At 34.4% G+C, this 14,303-nt stretch overlaps 1 protein-coding gene across 3 annotated transcripts in view; it reads left to right on the top strand.

The window, feature by feature from the left end:
* Nucleotides 1–14,303, top strand: part of LOC144858458 (5'-3' exoribonuclease 1-like) — a 76,330-nt gene that overhangs the window by 35,326 nt on the left and 26,701 nt on the right. For 2 of the 3 annotated variants that reach the window (XM_078714671.1, XM_078714665.1), the window contains exons 1-7: nt 1,006–1,188; nt 4,089–4,220; nt 4,388–4,488; nt 4,773–4,980; nt 5,334–5,444; nt 6,671–6,844; nt 13,504–13,666. In XM_078714671.1, coding sequence (XP_078570797.1) covers nt 1,114–1,188; nt 4,089–4,220; nt 4,388–4,488; nt 4,773–4,980; nt 5,334–5,444; nt 6,671–6,844; nt 13,504–13,666 — 964 coding nt within the window. In that variant the 5' untranslated portion in view covers nt 1,006–1,113. Of the gene's footprint in view, nt 1–1,005; nt 1,189–4,088; nt 4,221–4,387; nt 4,489–4,772; nt 4,981–5,333; nt 5,445–6,670; nt 6,845–13,503; nt 13,667–14,303 lie in introns of those variants that run through there. The other variant, XM_078714670.1, reaches the window with a different exon arrangement.

Raw genomic sequence — 14,303 nt, 5'->3', positions numbered from 1 at the left:
TTAAATATCATCAGTCGATGAAGTCTCATTGCAAATATTCCTAAATAAGTATCAGCCAAAGCGGAGGCGAACAGATAGGCCTACCATGCGTTAAGAAGTTGGATGACAGTGCCCACTTCTCTTTAAAATATTAAACAATACAATACAAAGTTGTATATTTCATATATGGAGCTTAGTGAATGAAAAATTACTCTTATGTGGTTGTAGCATCCAGTTTTCCAATACAGGTGCGTTGGAAAGTCCTTCTTTCGTCGTCAGGTTCGTGCGTTTGCGGTACATAAATATGTGCGCAACCAAACGTAACCTCGTCTATAATATGTATTCTAAATTTATTAAAACGGCGCGCATAGGAACATTTGAATCACTTGATGAAATGTCGTGGATTGTCGGAGCCAGTGGTTTTAAAAAGCTCAAGTTTTGCTCGAAATTAATGTCAAACTTAGCGTGTGAATCGCCGTGAAATACTATTTTAGTGGTTTTATTTTTAAAATACGATTTTTTGGTATTTTGGCCTGTATTTGGTGACCTTAAACCCCAAAATAAAGCAATAATTGAAATTTTATTTGTACTGCCTAATATAATATGGTTAATAAATAAAAAATAAAAATGTCATGCAAAATCAAAACCGTTGCCTTTTTTTCTAGAAAAAATAACAGTCAAATATAAAAATATTAGTGGATTTATATAATTTAAGATGTCTTCTTCCTAATACAATATTAAAAAGTTTAGATTGCCACATTTATCATTTTGGACTTTTGGCAAACTTTGAATTGATTCTGGTGCCTGTAAGTTTGCTGCTCAGCAGCCTGCTGCTGCGCCCTGCTGCTCTCTCCCCCCTCTCTGATGATCTCGATCGTCGTGTGTGTGCACGCCGCCTATCTCTAAAAAACGTTCTTAGCGGCGGCGGTGGTGGCGCTATACAATTTATCGCTTTGCATCACATTTCATCATGCTTTGATTTCTATCTTTTTTTGTTGTGTATGTGGATCTTTTTGGTACGAACCGGAATTGTGGTCTCTCTCTCTCTCTCCCCCCGACCCCTGCCTTCCCGGTCCAAGCCAGGACATAGGTGATCGACTGTCCCTCTTATCATTGAAAACTCTCTACTAAACCATGGGTGTTCCTAAGTTTTATAGATGGCTCAGTGAACGGTATCCTTGTCTGAGTGAGGTTGTCAAAGAAAATCAGGTAAAGTGAGTTAGGCCTGTATGTAAGTTTAGGCCCAACTCTAGGGAGGGCTCTAGTCTAGAGGCCTAATGGGGAACAGACGATCGGGCCCAACAAGGTTGTAAGACGATCGGGCCCAACAAACAAGACGATCGGCCTCAAATCGGTTCACGTTTTATTTTGGTTACAATAAAACCAACTTTTGGAATTTGTTATGGCAATTTCCTGCATAGTTTCAAATAGGCCTACTAGATTAAATACTAGGCCTAATATTATATATAAATAATGAAACGTCAATGGTCAGATAATCTTTATGTGGTGGTAAGAGATGAGACGAGAAACCTTCATGGGCCTGTTGTTCTCCACCACGTTTGTTGACCGTGACACAATCTGAGGATTTCTCTTACAATAAAATGTAGCGTGTTACGGACTAAATATCAAAGCGCTAACACCTACCAAAACAGTTTGAATTTATATTTTTGATTAGGCCTAGGTTCTTTGTCATTATCATTGCAGTAAAATAAAAAGCACATAAAAAAATGTCTGTGTCGATCTTTCTTACATAATGGTAATTTCGTTTGTAATTAACATCTGGTTAAATTTCTTAATGAACTCTTTTGTGGGTAAATCACCCACCTTTTTATTATTCTTATATCCATAGTAGGCGAACTCATGAGACAATCTGGCCCAACGCTGAAGACAATCGGGACCACATTTTCTGGGCCCGATCGTCTAACAACCGTAATAATATATCCGATCGTCTCATTGTCCTGCTAGCGGCTAAGTCTAGGAAGAGGCGGCCAAAATTACAAAAAAAAATGTATTGTTTTATTTATAAATAATAAATGTTAAAGATGTATTGTCCCTTTGACTAATTCCAAAAAAATAACACATTTCGAAAAAAGGTGGGTCATTTTGAAGTATCATAATAGTTATTAACTATCACCAAAAATTTGTCGAAAAAAAAATCATTTAACTAAAATACAGACGTTTTTTTGTTAAAAAAATAACTTTGACTTCCAGTCAAAGTTTTCGATCAAAACATATCCCATAATAAAACGCGCTTGTTTGGCTACTCTGTATGCATAATCATAAAACTTCCTCACGATCTGTGTGAAAATACCTTCTCAACCGTGACGAGTTGTAAACAATCGTAATTAGCATATGCATAATGCATACTCATGGTTTGAAATCTTTGTTTACTTTCGCTCGCGACGATTTTCCAGACGAAATTTAATCAAACTAATTTACCTGTTAATTACGTAAACTTGTTGCTTTTGGCTTGAATTTTCGACTTAAAGTGAATAACTTTAATATTTACTTTGATATGGCCAATTTAAATTTATAATATTTAGACCTTCATTTTTTTTGTGTTTCAAGGGACAATACATCTTTAAGATTGTTTAAACATAATGATAATAAGTGGGTGGTGTGGTGTTATATTTATTTGCAACAATTGATGAATCCCATTCCCTACGTTTTTTTAGATTTATAAACTACATTTAATTTTAAAATAAATACCATATGTTCCTATTGAGATAACTTTTTTCGTACATTTAAGATGAAGAATGACCTGGTTTAATGTTTTTAAAGTAATATATGTATATGCATTATTTTTACAAAACGTCACAAATTGTAGGGAATAGGTTTTTAATTGTATTTAGCTAATTGAAGTTTCTATAACATAATGTTGTTTTTAATATAAGAAATAGTTTTTAGTGATGGGCGGATAATTTCATTTGATGGTAGGAGACGAGGCGAGTAAACCTTCCTGCGTTTTATTTCAAAAACATAAGGCGATTGGGACTGCATTTTCGTCCGTGGTCCCAATCGTCTGTCAACCTGGACGATTTGTAACGTTTCGTTCCAATGATGTTTGGCGCCAGTAACATGATGTTTTGGTGCATTTAGTAATACCCATTTAGGAGGGCGGCTTTCAATGATGATTTAGTTTAGGCCTAGCTGGTCGTAACAAACTAGGCCTAGTCATGGATAGTTAGGCCTCCTACAGTAGTACAGGAAAGAAGGATATTAGGGGTAGGGTTCCGTCATCGCAATTGATTGGTCAATTAAAAATCGTAATGAAAAATCATACATATAATATACAAAGTAAGTTTAACACCAAATCTATCGACAGGTTTGTTAGCCTAGGTATGTGATTTTGTTGGTTTGATCGTTTTTGCTTCATGGAAAATTCTTTTTTTGACTTGACTTTACCCACCATTGTCTAGAAGGATGTTTTTTTAGGTTTAGAGGGCCTGCGGCCTCATCGTCTCTTGCTGGATTCTGTAATGCTGGGTAGTTGAGTTCTGGTGTTGAAACCCTAACCATGGCGTACATTTGAATTACACTAAATGATTTAATATGTCTGCTTTAATAAATTCATAGATAATCCTGCTTCTCTATATTCTATTATTAGGCTTTTAATAAGTTTATGCCTGTTAGGAGTAATTTCTTCATTAATTACACACAAGTAGTTTCAGTGTTCTCCCCAGGCCTTTGAAGCCTCACGGTACCATGACGCTTGGGTTCTCTACCGTGACGCTTTACTGTCGGCCATGATGCTTAAAACCTTATCCGTGACGCTTAAAAATATCAACCACAACCAATCTAAAAATAGATTAATAACAGGTACGTTCTAGAGTTGAGGCATGCATAATGCATATGAGACATGTGACATGAATTGACTCTCTCGGTGGAATTTACTCTTTTGTCGGTAACGTACGCACATCATAAAATTTCCGACCATCTAGGGTGTCAATTACCAAACCATGGTGGCACTGTGACTCATGTACTTAGTGTCGGAATTCAACCCCAATTGTCCTGCTACCATGCAAACAGTAATTATGCTGGTTAATAACAAAACAATCATGAAATAAGCAATTGGATTTTTTTTAAATAAACTTATTTCTTGCTTTTAGATCCCTGAATTTGATAACCTTTACTTTGATATGAACGGTATTGTTCACACATGCTCACATCCAGATGATGGTAATGTGCACTTTAGAATCACAGAAGAAAAGATATTTGCCGATATATTTCATTATATTGAGGTACACAGTTTATGCTTTTATTTTTTATTGGCCCATATGTAAGTAATGTCTATAATATTGTAGGAAAAATTCAGAAAAATTATCCTTTATAATTTAGGAAAAAACGAAGATAAATCTGTATTTCAATATATTCATAGATTTATTAATTTATTCTTTAATTATTTCAGGTATTGTTTCGATTGATCAAGCCTAGAAAGGTTTTTTATATGGCTATTGACGGTTGTGCACCAAGAGCAAAAATGAATCAACAGAGAGGGCGACGTTTTAGGTAACATTTCAACCTGATTCTATATTTAGTGCAAATAATTTTAATTCCTAAGTACAGTGTGTCACATGAGATATTGAATTTACACTATGATACAGTTGATACTAACATGTGACACTTTTTCACTGATCTTTAAGATACGGAACAAATTAAAATTTAACATTATGAAGAATTGGTGCATGCAACTCAGCTGTTTGCAAAATATATAATCTCAAGATTGTTTTTAAAATACTTTGTATACTGAATCATCAAATATGTTGTTACATTTTTATGTGTGGCAATTTCAGAACTGCCAAGGCTGCCGAAGAGCAAGAAAAGCAAGCATTAGCAAAAGGAGAAAAGTTGCCAGATGAGAAGCGTTTTGATTCAAATTGCATCACACCGGGTACACCATTTATGGTGCGCCTTCACAATCAGCTTCAGTACTTCATATCGCAAAAGGTCACCTCTGATCCACTTTGGCAGGGTATTAGGATATACTTATCTGGTCATGAGGTACAGTATATTAATAATAAATCAAACAATATTATGCGGTTATTGTGTGTTTGTCAAATGCATACTGATGGAAGTTTTTGTGTGAATGAAATTAATTGGCTTTTTGGGCTATCCAAGAAAATCTTTTATAAATGTATTTATTTTTAATGTCAGTCATTTACATTAGGAACGTGTCTGACGTGTATGTTTTATTTGTTTTGAACTTGTAAGATAATAACATGTGGCAAAGTATTTTTTTTAGTCTGCACCCGGCCAACATATTCAACATACATTTTCAGATGTTTTTTAAAAATAAATTTAATAATAAAAGCACCTTTACTTTACTTTGCTCTTCACTAATTGTTTCCATTTAGACCCCAGGAGAAGGTGAACACAAGATAATGGATTTCATTCGTTGTGAGAAAAGTGATAGTAACTACGATCCTAACACAAGGCATTGTTTATATGGCTTAGATGCAGATCTGGTGAGTACTACCTACATGGCCAGGCTAACCTACAAAAAAGACTTGTTTCTTATAGAGTTTTTTTTTGTGCCTGCTTGCTCTCTTTGTGTACACAGGTTGCCTCCCATCACCACCACCACCACCACCCCTATTTCAACAGGTTATTAAATTGTCCTTTAAACAATCACAAACTGGTCTCTAGTACCCTCCAAAAAAAAACTTGGATCCATCCTGTCTTAGTAATATATGGTATAGTCCATTACATGTACATCAGAGCTAAATTGAAATCTAGATCCTATACCCCTTTCACACCAAAAGCAAAACTCCGGAGACACTCCGGAGTTGACGCCCCGATGTTTGGTGTGAAAGGTAAAATCAAGCAACTCTGGAGTTTAAAACTGCAGGGTTGAACAGTTGAACATTCTCCGGAGAGCGAACTGCGGGGACACCCCGTTGTTTTGGTGTGAAAGGTACCAACATCAAACTCCGGTCAAAAGGTCATCCTCACACGATCACTCATTGCTTTAGTTTTATTTCAAAATACGTTAAATATTTGTACAAAATATATAACGGGTATAAAAAGTAATAAGTAGTATCAATAAAACATTATATTACTTCTGAGACTTTTGAAAGTAATTATTAAATTTAAAATATTGTTAATTAAAAGGATTCTAATGATCGTTGCTATGTAAACAAACAAAATAGAGGGCGACATTTACAATTTCATTTTATAAACCCCGGTGTTACTAAGTTGGTGTGAAAGGGGTATCTCCGGAGTTTCTCGACGTTTTGAATGGTCATAAACCCCGGGGTGTCTCCGGAGTTTTGGTGTGAAAGGGGTATTACTGCACCCGTCTGTCCATGCTTGATTGTGCGATGATATTATATGTCTCGTATATAAATATATAAAATTTGTAAACGAAATGATTATGAACGAGTTTTAATTTTTTTTGTATGACCATGTTAAAGTGAACAAACTTTGTATTAATACCTGATTGTCTGTGCTCAATTGTATGATAATATTATAGGTCTGGGAAAAATATAATAGAATAAAACTAATTTTTAAGGTTTGGCTTATCTTGCAACAGGAAAGTATGTTAAACGCATGAATCATGTGAGTGAGTGCGCATTGGATCTTACACGTTTGTGTAAATGTATAAACGTAGAGCTAGGGACATTTTTCTTGCATGCAGTGCCCACTGGACCATTGAACTGGTAATCTACGGTTATTTTTCTCTTCTTCCTAGATGATACTTGGACTGATCACTCATGAGCCTCATTTTTCATTGTTACGTGAGGAAGTAAGATTTGGTAAGCAAGCCGAGAAAAAGCGACCAACATCTGCAGAGGAGACAACTTTTCACCTTTTACACCTATCTCTACTGAGAGAGTACTTGGATGCTGAGTTTAGTGACCTTAAGGTATTTAATACATAATAAAAATAAAATCTGACCATTATGATATAAACGCATGGTTGCTACCAAGAAATTAATTGTTATACTATAGTTTGTTTTTCATACATTGTTCTTTGTGCCATTACTACTAATAATACAGTCGACTCCGCCTAAGTCGAATCTAATGGGACCAGTATAAAAATTCGAGTTACGCGAACTTCGACTTACAGATTTGCAAAAAAAATGCTAGGCCTAGGTTCACTCACTAGCCGCGCTATGGCTAGGCCTAGTAGACCCTGCCCTGTCGCGACCGCGGCCCACGCGATGAGCCTTCTTGAATTGAGTTTGCTTAGCTAGCTAGCTAGGCCTAATAAATGCTAAGCCTCTTTTATCGGCAATGATAAACTGTATTTTCTTTTATGGTTTAAGCCCGAAACAATACGAAAACGTATAATAAATACATTTCGGTTCTTATTCGAAATCGGTATCCATTGTTTATTGCCATCTGTCTAGCACAAAATGGGTACCCACAAAACGCCGCTCAAGTTCTCAACTCTGAAACGAACTCATACACTATACACTAGCGCGAGTTGTAGGACGCCGCCTATACTATACAACCTGATTGAGAGAACCGATATGGTCCCACATTATATCCTCTGTCGTTTGTTTATCGAATTACGTACGTTTCATCGGCTTTTTTAGCGCGTTGTTGCCGCGTGATTTGTGACTTCGACTTCGCAAAAAGACGTCGACTTAGACGAATTTCGACTTAGAAAAATTCGACTTACAAATAAAAATTACACAGTAATGTATAGGAAAGAATTGGGACTTTCATAAAAATTCGACTTTCGCGTTTTTTCGACTTACGCGAATTCGACTTAGGCGGAGTCGACTGTACTGTACATATATGTATATACATATAAATTTAATCTGAATATGAGGCATGGCATCACAAAATCGGCATAGTGTCGGAAATTTGTAATCTATATTTAATAAGCTTTACAATGAGCCGTTGTTTATTAAAATTGGTTTATTATATGAAGAGTTATTAATGAAAACATACAAGTCACTTTCTAGCTCAGGAAATCTTCATTTTGAGAAGTATGAAGTAGCGACGCCGATTAGCTTGGCCTAGCCCGCCGATCAACGCGACAAGATTCTCTGTCAACTCGCTATTTTCTTCTCAATAAAGGCAAACTAGTCGAAAATATATATATATATATTATATTTTTTGTTATTTTTTAAAAATATATGGATAAAGATAACGATTAACTTCCTAAATATTCACAAAATGTTGAAACGTTCATTCGAGAAACTACGGTGAAAGCCATGCTTGTTTCAACGTAAACAAAAGCGTCAGCCATCAGAGAGCGTAATTTATCTCTATAGCCAATCACAGTCAAGGATTCACAAATTCTTGTTAGAAATTTCAGCAACCTAACACCTTAATAAAACCAATTTCCATTGGCTAGATTAAAAAAAATCCCTTATGTTGTTAAAAATTATGGTAGCTGATATATTTTCGAACAGGTACCAAACATGACGTGATTCGGGTTAGCTGTTTGTTTACAAAAGCGCCGTAAAGAAAGTTGATTTTTGAGTGAAGAAAAATACAATTTCCGAATGATTTTCAATGGAAACGACTTAAATAATTGCAAAATACACATCCAAACAAGAGTTTGATATGTTAAAGATAAGTGTCTATAGTATCGTTTTTTATTGAAATTTTAAAATGGGTAGGTTAGGCCGTTTTTCACATTCTGAACTTCAAGGCTAAATATCTCGGGTTTTTTTATGCCAGGCCTCATTGACAACTTGTCAACTATATTAATAGGGCAATTGGTGCATCATGTAATTCATTTTGTACAGACGGACATTGGGATTTGCTTTAAAGGCCCATTTATACTAGGACTATAACGATGAAATACTGTAAAGCCCAAAATTTTCACATCCCTAAATTTTTTTACCATTTTACATTTTTAACTATTTCGCGACCTTTTATTTTTGCGATTTAAGTTTCTTGTGTAATTTGTTAAACCAAATTGCCGAATATATTTCACCTCAGCGATGAACGTCAAACAACAATTGAATAGCGTCAGTAAAATTACAGAATAAGTGATTGTAAATTTAGGGATGTAAATAAACGTGGGTGAGGCACATGTTTAATAGGCTCTTAGATAGTGAACACCCCCATAATTAATGTACTCTACCGAATTATTGTTTGTTTCGAACAGACCCGACGCCAGATGGATAGTTAGAGAGCATGGCGAAAGTATTATTGGCATTTACTACCACAAACTACGCATGTAGAGAAATTACTTTATGGACACATTATAACTTATTTTATGATTTAATGGACATTTAGGATTCGTCAAGCAAATACACTATACATTTCATACAAATTTAAGAAATGTCGTAAGCTTTTTTATTCCAATTTGAACATTATTTTAGCGATCAATCCTCCCATGGCGCCACGCTTCTCAATCGCCGAGAGGAGGAATATCATAATTGTTTGAGTGAGGCGCAGACTGAGTAGGGCCTAGCTAGCATTTTCGGTCTGTTGTAATTTTTTTTATGTTTAATTACACCTGAACACACACTATAAATAATCAGGGATCATAAATGTTTCAAAGAATACAAATTAGAAATTTATCCTAACTATTTTATATTAATTTTTTCTATATTAAGCCTACCTAGGCCTAGCTAACTACTAAAATCCTATGCTAAGTCCTGATCTACTGTAAACAAGAGCGTTGGGAATTTTTATTTTCGCGATCATAGTTCAATCGCGAAAGTTGCGAAAATAAAGGGCATGTGGACATTTTGGGCTTTACAGTACTGTATACCTTTTTACTACATAAAACAAAAGAAATTGAGAAAGTTTTCATCCTAGCACTATAAGATAACCATCTATGCTTACCATTTACCCTTAAATCAGTTTCATCATACCTTGTCAAATATAGCACTACTTCCTTGTTTTTGATGAGTATTTGTTATTGATCATGACGTCATTTATTGGATTAAAAAAATAATACCAAAGACAGCATAGGTTCAGGTTTCTTTTAGCTGCTTTTGAGTTGTTGATTTACAGTAATGTGCAAATTTTGCACCCCTCCATTTTTGTGACTTTCATGATTGGATAACATTAACAAAATCACATTTGTAATCATATCTTCACAAGTATGTATCATAATTAAACCAAATTTAGTACTCATAAATTTCAGGTCATAGTTCATCATATGGAAATACAATTATGTGCGTAGCGCATACAACACATGCGTACGTGCGCTTAAAATTTTCAAAATTGTCAAAATTCATTTTTATGAAATTATAGTATGTTTCAGGCAATTTTAAGTGTTTCAAATATTGCCATGAGTGCGCATAATTTTGCATGCGCACTGCGCGTTAAACTATAACGCACACTCTGCACGATTTCTGTTTTACAACCTTTTTTTAACAATTTCATTATATTTTATTCACTTTTCAACTCGAAATCGGTTATACAAGCATTTCAAAAGTGACAGTCTAGGCTAAAAAAATGATGAAAATATGTCTATTTTTAACCCTAATTTTCATTTCATTTTCTTAAAATGTATGTATCATATTTATGATTTAATCAACTATACAGTATATGAAATGATGCTAATCATTTAACATAGATATGGATCAGTTTGAGATGAAAGCTTCTGTGTCTCTTGTCGATAGAACGCGGACCACCCACAATGTTACAAAATAACAAAAAGCTTTTATCGACGCATGCGCTTTTAAGCTGTATGATGTATGCATCATAGCCATACGCGCTGTGTTTCATTCACAAGCTATCTGCTTCTTCAAGAAAATGGCAGCAGCAAATGTTAGTACATGGAGGAAATAATATAGATTGCGGGCAAGTCGTTAAAGTTAAATTCTTCGAAATAATATAGAAAGAGATGCTTCTAAATCAGATCAAACAGACACAGTGAAATACCGACTGTCAACAAATAAACAAAGTTTAATTAACCACCACGACAACGAAACGGTCGCTAGCCTAATCTATTGTTTACTGCACATGCGAAAAAACCGTGATGGCTATGTTTCACTCTTGGCATGATTTCAAATTTTAGAACTATGGCAACGAATTAATGCGACGACCCGGCCCGTGATTGTGATAATTCATGAAAGCAAACACTGCTTAGCCATATATTAAAAACATGTTTATGACATACATGGTCAAATGCATAATTTTATATTCTATAGATTAATGCAATTTTTTATTTCTGTAGGTTACATGAACAATATGATTACAAAAAATTGCATATTTTATGAATATTACCAACTACTTAAAATTATGGTCGTAAGAAAGTGAACTTTTCGTACTGTAGTCCAATTGTTAAAACTAATTGTTCAACAATATCTTGTTTTTGTCAATTAATCCTCGACATCCAGACATGTCAATAGAACATTCAGACTGCACATACAATTTCTACATAGGTACATTTTGTTTTGCAGCGTTCTATAGAGGGCAGCGATTAGAGACATGTTTGATTGGCAGCAGTGCTTTAGTATATGTAGGTATCCCAATGAAGCGGATTTTCGTTAAGGCGATTTTAACACGTTCGTGAAATTTCAAAAAGTGACATGTCTTTGAAGTTAAAAATAAACTATTTCTTATGTAGCCATGTGAATAAAATTTATATGTCTAGAAAGATCTTGTTTAAGAGTTTATTTATATATATTTTTAATCTATGTTTATTAAATATTTTAATAGAAAACGCGAGTTAAAAAGAGGTACAAAAGCCGGCGAGCCGAAATCCGCGCGCTAAAAATAACTTCGGAAAACACCTACCCATTTTCAAAACACGATCGCTCGGCGACCATAATAGGTGGTGGAGTAATTTTTGTTGCATGTTATCAGGCTTTAAATACTCTTTATTTTGATATGTAAATCGGTTATTATTATTATGTACATCCGCCTCAAATGTCAATTTTTCCGATAAAAATTAAATGTTTGAGTCTTTCTCATTATCAAAATCTGGGGAATTTAGTATTGAATTGAAGCTAATTTATATTTCTGTTTGATAAACTACATTCTTTTATTTGTCTTTGCGTGGTCGTCGTGCGAAGAGACCAACAAGACCAACCACTTAAAAAAATAATCCCTATCGAAAATAAAAGTATTTACCATTTTCCTTGCAGGGGGGTTTCAGTTCTCAGCTTATTACTAAATTACCGACGCCCAGGCAATTTGCATGGTATGCATGTATTAGCGCGTTAAATTATGATTGGATACCCCCGCAGTGGACTGTTCCATTTTCGGAACAAGTCTTTACTGCACACACGAGGCATGGCGAAGAATGTCGCTTCTCGACTCGTGGAATATTTGCTTCGAAACGTCAATTTTACCTATTTATTAAAGTATTTAATAAGTGGAGTATTTATCAAGCTACTATATAAAGCAAGTACGTTAGGAATAAATGTACCGAAGGAATTTAAGAAGCTTTAAATTTGCTATGCAGCGGCCGTAACCCATTCTATGTAGGCGGCCGAAAGGCGCTTTTGACAGGGTTGCCGTTATATGTATACGCTGTATCATGGCCTAAACTTGATTCCGTATTTCAATATAAAGTGCACCTTACGTTTAGAATATTTGAAAAGGAAATAAAATTAAACATACTAATATATACTATTGAAGTAATTACTTAGTTAAATTTGAAATTCGTCTGCTTTCCTCCCGATATTTCTTCGGCAGAATTTATATTAGTGGTGTTAGGCTTTAGGCCTATAAACTTAACTTGTAGGCGCGGCCGAGTTTACGCCCGGAATGGAATCGAACGCATAATAAGCAAGGGCTTAATTCTAATTTTTAGCGGTTCGAAAATCAATTAAAATAATATTTATGATTATAATTAAAAATTTAAATTCTAGAATTATAAAAAAATGTATACTTACGAAAAATAATATTTAAAAAAAAAGAAACAATAGCCACACAGTTTTTTAACACTATATATATTTTTTTACATTTTAACATTTTTTAACAATATTTATGTTGTATTTCAGAAATACCTACCCGTCAATATAAATAATCTTACTAAAATACATATTACATTCTATGCAATGCAAAAAAAAAGAAGTCAATTCATACACTGGTTCAAAAGTTACGAATCATTTAAAGACAGGAACTTTTTGGGCATTTTTGAGACATTTGGAAAAAATTAGCGCAAAAAGCCCTAAGACTAATTTTGGAGGCCGATATCTCAAAAAAAAATTTTGAGGACCCCCCCAAAAAAAATAGTCTTGTACAACTCTGTGGTATCTATGGGTTTAGCAAAAATTAGAACTTTCAAGTTATTAATATAAAAGTTATAACCCTTCAAAAATGGTTCCAAATATAATTGGAAAAAATGCCATTTTTCAACCAAAAATCATTGTTTTTTGGCAACTTCAACGGACGATAACTTTTGAATGGATAATCCGATTTCAATCATTTAAATTGCAAAAGTTTATGTTCAGTAAGTTCCTTTTGATTAACTGAAAGAAAAAGTACCATCATTAATTTGAAATTTTACATTGGGATACCTAGTATATGCGAGGAAAAATCGTTTGGATGTCACCATCGATACGTATCCATCTATTCATTAATCCATCAGATAACTAATATGTGTATGTACGTATGTTTCAATGAGATATTAATTTTTGTCTATTTCTAGAAATTTGAGTGGTATGACCTAGAACGTGTCATTGATGACTGGGTGTTTATGGGCTTTCTTGTGGGCAATGACTTCATTCCACATCTACCTGATTTGCATATTAATCATGATGCTTTACCCATGCTTTACCGTGCATATATTGAAGTGGCATCCTCTTTAAAAGGTATGAATATATCCCTTTATATGTTTCAACTTTGCAGTCTAAAGTTTCTTGGATTCAACACAGTACAAATCCAATGTGTATTATTTTAAAATCTAGTTGGTAGTGTTCACTAACAAACTGATTTGTTGATAGAATGCCTTTAGAACAATATTGGAATGGTTAATGTACAGATATGGCCTTTTTTCTTTACATTTCACATAAAATATAATTCTGATAGAAAAATGTAGAGAGCTTTCGATTTGCGACCACTAACAACTAAACTATGTCATGATTCATTGTGTGCTGCATGCAAGGATATAGACAACTAAACTATGTCATGATTCATTGTGTGCTGCATGCAAGGATATAGACAACTAAACTATGTCATGATTCATTGTGTGCTGCATGCAAGGATATAGACAACTAAACTATGTCATGATTCATTGTGTGCTGCATGCAAGGATATAGACAACTAAACTATGTCATGATTCATTGTGTGCTGCATGCAAGGATATAGACAACTAAACTATGTCATGATTCATTGTGTGCTGCATGCAAGGATATAGACAACTAAACTATGTCATGATTCATTGTGTGCTGCATGCAAGGATATAGACAACTAAACTATGTCATGATTCATTGTGTGCTGCATGCAAGG

Source organism: Antedon bifida, chromosome 2, assembly GCF_963402885.1.
Source record: "Antedon bifida chromosome 2, ecAntBifi1.1, whole genome shotgun sequence".
NCBI classification, from domain to species: Eukaryota; Metazoa; Echinodermata; class Crinoidea; order Comatulida; family Antedonidae; genus Antedon; species Antedon bifida.
This window is presented reverse-complemented; position numbering and strand designations above follow the sequence as displayed.